The 11,568-nt window shown below is 35.8% G+C and overlaps 1 protein-coding gene across 1 annotated transcript; it reads left to right on the top strand.

Annotated features, from left to right (window-relative positions):
• Positions 1-3,331: 3,331 nt before the first annotated feature.
• LOC143587911 (phospholipase D alpha 1-like) lies at positions 3,332-8,159 on the top strand. The gene is made up of 4 exons (XM_077069070.1): positions 3,332-3,392; positions 3,531-3,637; positions 5,041-6,940; positions 7,447-8,159. The coding sequence occupies exons 2-4, from the start codon at positions 3,539-3,541 to the stop codon at positions 7,878-7,880; spliced, it is 2,433 nt and encodes an 810-aa protein (XP_076925185.1). The 5' UTR covers positions 3,332-3,392; positions 3,531-3,538; the 3' UTR covers positions 7,881-8,159.
• The last annotated feature ends 3,409 nt before the right edge of the window (positions 8,160-11,568 follow it).

Here is an 11,568-nt window from a genome sequence, read left to right as displayed (position 1 = left end):
TTACTTTTGTGCTAATTTGGTAATTATATTATTTTAAGGGTTAATATGAAAGTTGGTTTTTCCAATGGGAGGGGGGGTATGACAAGCAAGTAGGGGGTACATTTAGCCTAACCCATAAAAAAAATAGCCCCCTTCTACTTTTGTGTGTGCACATGTTCTAAATTTCTTCCGGCCCAATGAAGAGATAAACAAGCCCAGTACATAAAAGTTGTCGGTTGTTAATGATCAATTAAAAATAGAAAGATTAAAACTATGTTAAAGAAGAACACGGTTCAAACGAGTAAGTGACCATCCAAATTTCAATCAAAATCAAATCACAACCAAATTCCAATCAAAATTAAATCGGATATATCAGGTTCATTCCAGGTTTACCTAGAGATGCACAGAAACCTGGTCTGGGGCAGGTTAAATGCAAACCGAGCCGAACCGGTTTGACAATAAAACCAGTTTCACCAAAACCGGTTCCCAAACCGACCCAGCCCGCCAATTCTGGGACCGGTTCCCCTTCTGAACTACCAAACCGGTCTTAGGGAAAACCAGTTTCAAATCGGTTAAACCGGTTCTAAACCCAACTGACCGACTTGGACCATATTGACCTTTCAAGCTCCTAAACCGGTTTGAGTCAAACAGGTTTGGACCATGGTTTGACCAAATCAGTTCGGTTTAAAAACCAATTCAGTTTAAAAAAAAAAACGGTTTTGTACACCTCTAGTTTACCCATTAAGTTTAACCCCCTGAATCCTGATTCCCTTAAGCCGATCCAAGCCCGTCAATGCTTATGATTGCAATGTGTGTGGGTCTTCGAGAAACAATTATGGGCTGGGCCTTGGGCCCGTCTCAAACATTCAATTGTTTTGTTGGTGTTTTTTTATTTTTTTCTCTTTTTGTTTTTTTATTCTTATATGGCGTAAATATAATACTTTGAAATTTAAGGATTCAAGTAGTGGTCCACACGTGGTGGAACAAGATCCAATAAGGACCCTGCCGACTAAACTGTCTTAAAGTCTTTGGGTAGGTTAGATCCGGACGTTTTCGGTTTAAAGATGATAAAATTGACTTTAATGGTGTTTTTAGGTTTTTTTTTTTTTTTTTTTTTTTTTTACGTTCTTGGTAAGCCTTCCAAATTTTGTATTTCTAAAGTTTAACAAATTTACAAACCAAAACCAATTGTAATATTATAGGAATAAGTGGTATTTATGGTGTATAATAGCTTTAGATTAACCCACAACGATGATTAAAATTTAGTGGAAAACACCTATTTATTTGTGTAACTAGTTAAGTAGTTTAAAAATCATAGTTCTTGGTGAATTTGAATTACTTTTTATCTAAAGCTACTTTTTAACCTAAAGTGGATTTTGGTGTAAAATGATGTCTCAATTTTATGGAAACTTACTAAAATCACTATCAAAATCAGTTTGAATTAGAGTATGTGTTAAATTTGTAATTGCAGTGTTTTTTTGAAGATAAACTTATCAGAGTTGATTCATACGCCGATCAAAATCGTGTTGAACCACAGTGCCTAATCGGAATGAATATATGGAAACAAGCAAGCACTTCAATGGCAACTGAAAGTAGAGTTGGCTTCCAAATTTTGTATTTCTAAAGTTTAACAAATTTACAAACCAAAACCAATTGTAATATTATAGGAATAAGTGGTATTTATGGTGTATAATAGCTTTAGATTAACCCACAACGATGATTAAAATTTAGTGGAAAACACCTATTTATTTGTGTAACTAGTTAAGTAGTTTAAAAATCATAGTTCTTGGTGAATTTGAATTACTTTTTATCTAAAGCTACTTTTTAACCTAAAGTGGATTTTGGTGTAAAATGATGTCTCAATTTTATGGAAACTTACTAAAATCACTATCAAAATCAGTTTGAATTAGAGTATGTGTTAAATTTGTAATTGCAGTGTTTTTTTGAAGATAAACTTATCAGAGTTGATTCATACGCCGATCAAAATCGTGTTGAACCACAGTGCCTAATCGGAATGAATATATGGAAACAAGCAAGCACTTCAATGGCAACTGAAAGTAGAGTTGGCACAGTGGCAGCTCAAATTGGAAGGCTTTAACACCATATAAGAAGAGGTCAAACAAGAAAAAATCCGCTTAAGCGAAAATGCGCGCACACACACAAAAAAAGCTCCAATTGAAAGAAGGGCCATTAAAAATGGAAATTTTAAAATATTGAATATTTATATTAGTTACCTTACTAGATCGGCTCATATAGCTGTCAAAGCCATAAGGAAACCTATTGCAAAAAAATATGGTTTATTAAATAATGTTTTTAAGAAAATTATATGGGTAAATCTTTTGTAGAGTGAGAAAGTAAATTAACACAAAAGGTTTACCCATATAATTATTAATTATACATAATACATTTATAATATACTTAGTAATTATACACAATCACATCAATATTTTAAGAAGAAGATCTACCAATGGAAATAAATCGAGAACTAAAAATCATTTCTTCACACATAGATCAACATTTATAGTAGAAAATCATGCTTAGAACTTGAGAACCTTAAATATTTAATCACGCAATAATACTATAAACGTATAAACTTCTATTATATTTATAACAATCATTTTCATATATATACCTACTAGCTTTTTTTTTATAACGGCGACTTTTGTGTATTTAGGCTACCGCACTCTATAAATTTGGAAAGCTCCGATACCTCACTATGGCTAGACTATGTTGTCTTAATCGGGCTCACGCTGACTTCAAAGCTTGGCTTGAGTGTTCTCCCGAGAAACCATACCGCAAACTGTCACTTAACAACCGTTGTGCCACCACAAGAGCAGAACTCTCTAGCGTAACACACAGTGAGACGAAACCAGGGTGAGCTCAAGGTTCAAACTAACAACCTTTGTACAAGGCTTAGCTCAAATCAATCATCGTCAATATGCACCCAAATATGACACAATGGGATTCAAACTATAGTCTTCATTGAAGAACTTAATCCTCCTATCACTAGACCGCACATGGAGGATTACCTACTAGATTTTGAACCCGTGTATTATAAAGGATTTGTTAAATAATAAAAATTAAAATTAAAAATAAAAATAAAAATTAATTATTAAAAGTTAAGATACGATAGTTAATACAAAATTAGGTGTAATAACTTTACCATTTCGTAAGTATTGTCATAATTATTCACCCCCAAAATTCACCTTTGTTTCCCGTTGACGAGCTTTGAGGCCTTTTTAACGCTGCGATCACGGATCACCGTCTCTCTCTTCTCTTCACACGTCTTCTCTTTGATCCTCCTAATTATTATTATTATTATTATTATTATTATTATTATTATTATTATTATTATTATTCACCCGATCACATTCTCACTCTTCAGATCTCTCCTTCCAAATACCTCACAGTAAGTAAATTATCTCTTACATTACTAATTATATACTGTGCTATTTTCGAGTTCTTTTCACTTCAGATCGGTGTAAATACGCGTTTTCACTATTAATTTGTGATTTAATAGTTGCGATTTGATTTATACGAGTTGTTTGCAGGATTGAAAATGGCAGAGTCGACGCTTCTTCATGGAACTCTTCATGCTACGATCTATGAGGTTGATAGGATTCATGGCTATGGTGGCGGACATAATATTTTTGGCAAGGTATATATATATGTGTGTGTGTGTGTGTATATCTTCTGATTTTTTTATTTTATTTTGTTACTAGAGTAGATATTTTGCTATGAGTTATTTAGTTTGACTATGGCGTATCAAGTCAAACTATTGTAATTCAGTTGATCACTAATTACGTGAATAATTTTTAATAACTGATGTATGATATAATGAATTGATCATTTTGTGGATCTGGATATTTTAATTCTTATGAAGTAATTTGAGTTATTCTGGTCATCATGTGTAAATTTTATTTTTTTTTTGGATGTTAAAACTTAAAAGTACATATGTAATTTAATTGTACATATGAATCCTTTTATTTTACAACATAGACCAGCATATCCTCCTTTCCGTCGTTTTTTGTGCTTTATTTCACTTTTTGCTCCTGTTTTTTGTTTTTTTTTTGCTCATAATTTAGATATTTTTTTTTCTGGTGTACAACAATAAAATTGAATTAAATTGGTGTCCATGCTACAACAATAAAATTTAATTATTTCATGTTTTATACACAAGCTTTCAGCAAAACAGTATTTTTTGAATTTTGATACATCACTAAAACAAACAGATCCACAAAATTAGTCCCATTATGCCACATATAGTTTCCTCACTTATATTTCAGATAACCACTATACGGCCCTGTTTGTTTTTGCCTCTTTTCTCTGAATAGAGGAAAACATCTGATTCGGTCAGACGTAATCAGCCGTGGGGCTATTTGTTTTTTTTCTGGCATTAAGAGGTTCAGCGTCTTAATAGCATCTGAACTAGTAAGAGCTTTTAGTGGTCTGAAAACCTCTTAACCCAAAAAAAACATACGTTTGTCTCCGGCCTCCATTAACTTCTAACCCGGAGACTAGGCTCCATCTCCGATGACTAGAGGTTCGTCTCTAGCCTCCACCTCTTAATGATTCAGATTTCAGACATTTGAACCACCTCTTAACATTCAGGTGTGGTATTCAGATTCAGACTTAAATCTCTAAAACAAACAAACGGGGCCTACATTTATTTAAATAACTTCACTATGCAAACATTTTTAGTATGTTACCTCTAATTTTGAACCATTCCAGATTTTCATCGATGCTTGAATTTTGATGAACTTTATTTACATAACAAGTGAACATCAACTTTACTCCTAGTTCTATCTTGATTTGTTATAATACAAGAAGAAAAAAAAAAGATAATATATAAGAATTAAGGTTTCAACATGTGTATTCATTGACGGTTAATGGCCTATCTAACTAATTAACATGCATTCTAACAAACTATACAAAAATTCACCAGTCACTTCAGTGCAATACACAATACCCCTGCATTATTACAAAAAAAATTGACCCTAACAGTCCAAAGTCCAAACTATTGTTAAACATGTAACAAGATTTGGCTATGCGTTCTTGCAGCTTAAGGCAAACCTAGAGGAGACTGTTGGTTTTGGAAAAGGAACTCCGAAAATGTATGCAACAATTGATCTCGACAAATGCAGAGTCGGGCGAACTCGTCTGCTAGAAAACGACCCTGAAAACCCAAAGTGGGAAGAATCATTCCACATCTACTGTGCCCACTCAGCTTCCAATGTAATATTCACTGTTAAAGATGACAATCCCATTGGTGCTACCTTAATCGGACGAGGTTATGTTCCCGTTGAAGAGCTTCTTGAAGGTGAAGAAGTGGATAGATGGGTCGAAATCCTTGATGAAGACAAAAACCCTGTAGAAGGCGAATCAAAAATCCATGTAAAACTTCAATATTTTGATGTTACTCAAGACCGTAACTGGGCCCGTGGGATCAAAAGCTCCAAATATCCTGGAGTTCCTTATACATTCTTTTCTCAACGACAAGGTTGTCGTGTTTCCTTGTACCAAGATGCTCACGTGCCTGATAATTTCATTCCCAAAATACCCCTCTCTGGTGGTGATTATTATCAGCCACATAGATGTTGGGAAGATGTGTTTGATGCAATCACTAATGCGAAACACTTTATTTATATAACTGGTTGGTCCGTTTACACTGAAATCAGTTTGATTAGAGATTCAAGAAGGCAAAAAAGTGGTGGTGATGTCACACTTGGTGAGCTTTTGAAAAAGAAGTCAGATGAAGGTGTTAAGGTTCTTATGCTTGTGTGGGATGATAGAACTTCTGTTGATGTGTTGAAAAAAGATGGATTAATGGCCACTCATGATGAAGATACCGAAAACTTTTTTCAAGAATCTGAAGTGCATTGCATATTATGCCCAAGAAACCCTGATGATGGTGGAAATTTTATTCAAGACCTTCAAATTTCAACAATGTTCACTCACCATCAAAAGATTATAGTGGTAGATGCCCCACTGCCGAATGGTGACTCAGACAGGCGGCGTGTGGTGAGCTTTGTTGGCGGTCTTGACCTTTGTGACGGTCGATATGATTCCCCTTTCCATTCTTTGTTCAGAACATTAGACACCGCCCACCATGATGACTTCCACCAGCCTAATTATGCAGACGGCGCTATAACAAAAGGTGGGCCCCGTGAGCCGTGGCATGACATCCACTCGAAACTCGAAGGACCAATCGCGTGGGATGTTTTGTTCAACTTTGAACAAAGATGGAAAAAACAAGGCGGCAAAAACGTGTTGGTTAACTTTAGAGAGCTTGATGACATCATTATCCCACCGTCTCCAGTTATGTTCCGTGAAGATCAAGAATCATGGAACGTTCAGCTTTTTAGGTCGATCGACGGTGGGGCCGCTTTTGGGTTCCCCGACTCACCTGAAGAAGCAGCGAAATCAGGTCTCGTGAGCGGTAAAGATAATATCATCGATCGGAGCATTCAAGATGCGTATATTCACGCCATTCGTCGAGCCAAAAACTTTATTTATATTGAAAATCAGTATTTTCTTGGAAGCTCATTCGGTTGGCAAGCTGATGATATTATAGTTGAAGATGTTGGTGCTCTGCATTTGATTCCAAGAGAACTTTCTTTAAAGATTGTTAGTAAGATTAAGGCAGGAGAAAAGTTTACTGTTTATGTTGTTGTGCCAATGTGGCCCGAGGGGATCCCGGAAAGTGCTTCGGTCCAGGCAATATTGGACTGGCAAAGAAGGACTATGGAAATGATGTACAAAGATATTATTCAGGCTTTACAAGATCAAGGCCTTGAAGATGACCCTAGAGATTATCTCACTTTCTTTTGCCTCGGGAATCGTGAGGTGAAGAGGAGCGGTGAGTATGAACCTTCTGAAGCACCCGAAGCTGATTCAAACTACCAAAAAGCCCAAGAAGCCCGACGATTCATGATCTACGTGCATGCCAAAATGATGATTGGTAAGTTCTTTCTTTTGGTCCTTTTAAGAATCAGAATCAGATAGTTAGATAATGATGTGTGATGTAAATACAAGTAAGCAAAGGGCTTATCATGATCAATTATCTTTATGGCCTAAAATTAGGGGGTAGCTTGGTAATTATACATGATCATTATCAGATAGTTAGACAATGGTGTATACAAGTAAATAAAGATTATTTTTTATGGCCTGGGTGGTTTGGTAATTTTACAATATAATAATCAGATAGTTAGATAAGGATATATATAAAGTAAATACACCAAACAAGTGGTTTAAGAATAAGATGATCTGTTATTGTTGATGGCCTAAAGTTAGGGGTAGTGTGGTAAGTTTATATTTTCATAATCAGTTAGACAATTATATATGTAAATACAGCAAACTAATGGCTTAAAATGAACAATTATTTTATATCGCCTAAAGTTAGGGCCTTAGGGGTAATTTGGTAATTTTACATTTACATTTAATCTGATTATGCATACCATGTTGCAGTTGATGATGAATACATAATTGTTGGATCTGCAAACATCAACCAGCGGTCCATGGATGGTGCCCGGGATTCTGAGATAGCCATGGGAGCTTACCAGCCGCACCACATTGCAACCAGGACACCGGCTAGGGGGCAGATCCATGGGTTCCGTATGGCTTTATGGTATGAACATCTTGGCATTCTTGACGACAGCTTCCAGCATCCGGAGAGCACCGAATGTGTTAAAAAAGTGAACCAGGTAGCTGACAAATACTGGGATCTGTTTGCCAGTGAGAATCTTGAGGCCGATCTACATGGTCACTTGCTTCGGTACCCTGTTGGTGTTACTAGTGAAGGAAATGTTACTGAACTGCCCGGAACTGAGTTCTTTCCTGATACTAATGCTCGTGTTCTTGGAACAAAGTCGGATTACCTTCCTTCTATTCTCACTACCTAAGAAGGTACTTTAACGTTTTCTTCGTGGTTTGATTGGACTTCTTAAGCACTGATTGATGAATAATAACTAATGTTTGTTTGCTTATGTTACTAGTAATCCTGATGAACTATAAGGGATTATTTTCTTTGTTTCAGTTTCTTTTTCATACAGAATATTAGCAGCCTGCAGCCATCTATGTTTACTTTTACTTGGCTTGCTATCATATATTCATATGCAAGAAGCAAGATTTGTGTACTAAAAACACTTAATTGGTATGCTTAGTGACTGTTTTTTTCTTTAGTTTATGTTCTCTAGTTTCAACTTGAGACCTCCTTAATCGGTATGCTTGGTGACTGTTTCAATAAATCAGAAAATAGTTATCACTAGATTAGTATGTATTCTCATTCTTATGAACTAAGCTAAGGCGTCCTTGGATCCACAAGGACTAGTCAATCCATCTCGCTTATGTTTGTAATTCATTGGTTTTGTCCTACCAAACTCATCATGGGAGTGATGAATTCTACCATGCATTGTTTTAATCGCCGGGGCACTCCTAAAAGATATGATCGCGCTAAACATATTTTTGAGTGGACCCGATCTAGTTTGGCGGACCGACATAATACACTAGTCAAGATTTGTGTGACCACAAAGCACTAGAATTTATAGGCAAAAGAGACCAACTTTGGACCCTCTAAAGTTGCTTGATTTGATTTGCCTTACCCCACCACAATACCAATTGGACTTTGTTTTGATAGACCAACATTATATGGTCTAAATCCAATCATCTTTCTTTGTGGCCTTTGGGTTCACAATTTCACATATAAAATACCAATTTACAAAACAACTCTAGTCGACTAGTTGGAGTGGATCATCTACTTTTACACCTATTCAATTCAACCACCACACCTTCCCCATATTCAAAACTATTTATCTCATGTCAACCTGATAACAAATGTCATCTGCTTGGAGTTCACAAGGGGTCGTCTTGGCAACCACTGTACTAGTTTCTGGTACCATGGTCTTGCTTTTGTTGTGTCGGGAGAAGGCTACTTTGATTGAAAACACAACTGGAAACCAAGGTTCTGGTGGAGGTAGTGCTGAAAAGGTGTTGCGTTCGTGTTTGTCTTCAGGGAAGAAGGATTTGCGGAAAGTGAAGAAAGTGCGGTTTTCATGCGACGTGAAGGATTTGAGTGTGAAAGGTGATGAGTTTATGGAAGCTGAGATGGAGGTGATGATGCACAAACATGATTCTTATGAAGCACAACAATATCTTTCATTTATGGACTTGTGAATAAAAACTTGACTATGATCGTTTAGTTTTCATATTAAGCTTTCTTGCATTAAATTACTACTATATGCCTCCTTTGATTTATAAATCTCTAATGAATATAGTGGTTTATTTGCCTTGTAAAAAGAAAAAAAGAAATACTCGTCGATGATTATTTATAGTTTTCGCCGGTAAACTTTAGTTCAAAAAATGGTTATTACACCAGAAGCGATGAATAAGTAGACTTCCATTAGCCCGTATGGCCCCGAGGATAAGCGTTTTTATACAAAACCCGACTTTTGTATAATAATCAAGCTTTATTATGCATTCTAAGACATAAACTTATAGGCTTAGTTAGTATATCATAATATTACAATTTAGAATTTAGACATTAAACTCTTGAAAGATGAAAATTTCATGATCTTAGATTTTATGGACTACTTAGTCGGCCAGCCCGTGTGTTTTTAAATTAAGCGTCCTTTCTCTTTACGTCTACGGACCCCTCTTTCTCATCCTCTCTATCCCACACTCCGTCACAATTGCGAGCATGCCTAAAGTAGTTACTTTGATCACAAGTAGGGGATATTGAAAATAGTACAGAGTCCCCACAACGGTCCTCCTATCTCCTCTACATGGCCACCATGAGCGGTCACATACTCACATCCCTCACTTGTCCACACGAGCGTTGGAGTTGCTATGGTATCTTGATTTGGAAAATGATGGTTTCAAAATTATAGCATTGCCAAAATTTAACTTGTCATATGATATAACTATGAATTACGAAATCAAAATAAAAATTTATACAAAAGGAATTTGGTGACACCTGTTATCAAGACCTAAATAGTACTATTATACGACAAAGCAATTCAACAAAAACAATTTATGCAAAGGGGGGAAAGAAATGAAGTGTTTTTAAAGTGTTATTTCTTTTAATATTTTTAAATGGTTTTCTTGTAATATTTGTTAATTCATAAATATGACATTTATTTTTATTCATATTAAAAGTAGGTATTAAACTTATCTTATACATTTCTTTCATTCTAAAATAATTCACATGATCTAATCTAGCATGCTATAAATTAGACACATAATCTATCCTGCTTTAATATTGATGAAACCATACAAACAGATTCAATAGCATACGGAACATTAATATTAAATTTAAACATACCACTACACAAATGTCCAAATACAAAAATAATTCCATGTATAGATAATATAAACTTATTTGACTCAATAACTTGTTTAAAATCATAGTTATTCGAAACAATCCCAAATATAAATATTTACTGTTATAGGTTATGTATTTATGTTTCCATACAATAACCCGTAATTTATGACTATATGTAGTGGTTTAGAAAGAAAACGAAAATGCCCTTGCCAGTTGCCACACAGACATGACCACTCTCACTAACTACTTCATAAATAAACCGAGTCATGGTAATTGTTATTTAACCTTTTATATATAAAAGAGAGTTGGATTATATGAGTGGTTGGAAATTAGATTGGCTCCACGAAAAGCGCCCTTGAGCTCGTTAACGGGTAGCGCCTAAGAGGCTCCTTTGCCCTTGATGGACTTCACTTATTGGGATGACGGTTTTAGTGAAAACAAAAGTCTTAGGTGGCTAATTAAGACGTCACCTACAACGCTTAGCATCCACAACAACAAACCTCAACATCATTCTCACATCATATTCAAACATTTCTCAAAACCTACGTTCTCTTTAACAACAAACCACATTACAAAATTATTAAATTCCACATCAACCAGACCTCGGGTTCTGATGCGGATTATGGGTGCTCTTATCCTAAGACCACCTGTTGTTGTTGTCCGCTAGTGAGCCGTGAAAGGGGTGGCGTGAGCCACGTAGATCACGCACACCACACCGGCATCCCGTGAGCCGTCGCAAGCCGGGTCGCGGCTGATGAAGAGAAGAGCAGCCGGGTTTTTTCTTTTTTTTATACCCCTGTAAACATGTAAAATACGTTTTTTTCTTTACATTTTTTATATTTTACAACCAAACTTGGGAAAAAATAACATAAATTTTATGTTTGAAATTTTAATATATATATTCTTGGATAAAGGATATAATACGAAAATCTTTTATCGTACAATAGGTACGCGACATTCTGGAACGTCGATCTTCAATAACCATGTTAACCCTAAAATCACAATTACGCGAGCCGGCCTCCGTCAACCTCTTCTCCCGTCGATTCCGTCCTCCTTCACCATCGACGTTCAACGATTCCGTCCACCGTCCACCATCCACCTTCGCGACCATTGTCTACCGTCGTGACCACCATCTTCTTCCGACACAACCATCAATCGTAGCTCACAGATCAGTTGTCAAATTGAGCAATTGAAATTGAAATTGATGAACCTAATTGATCAATTAACCTTGAAATCGATCCAATTAATCATCAATTTGAAACTTCAATCGA

Source organism: Bidens hawaiensis, unplaced genomic scaffold (genome assembly GCF_021521415.1).
Source record: "Bidens hawaiensis isolate Kalapana, Puna unplaced genomic scaffold, B.hawaiensis_p1.1 tig00001575_1, whole genome shotgun sequence".
Classification (NCBI taxonomy): Eukaryota; Viridiplantae; Streptophyta; class Magnoliopsida; order Asterales; family Asteraceae; genus Bidens; species Bidens hawaiensis.
The sequence above is the reverse complement of the archived record's forward strand: the minus strand, read 5'-3'. Positions and strand labels throughout refer to the sequence as shown.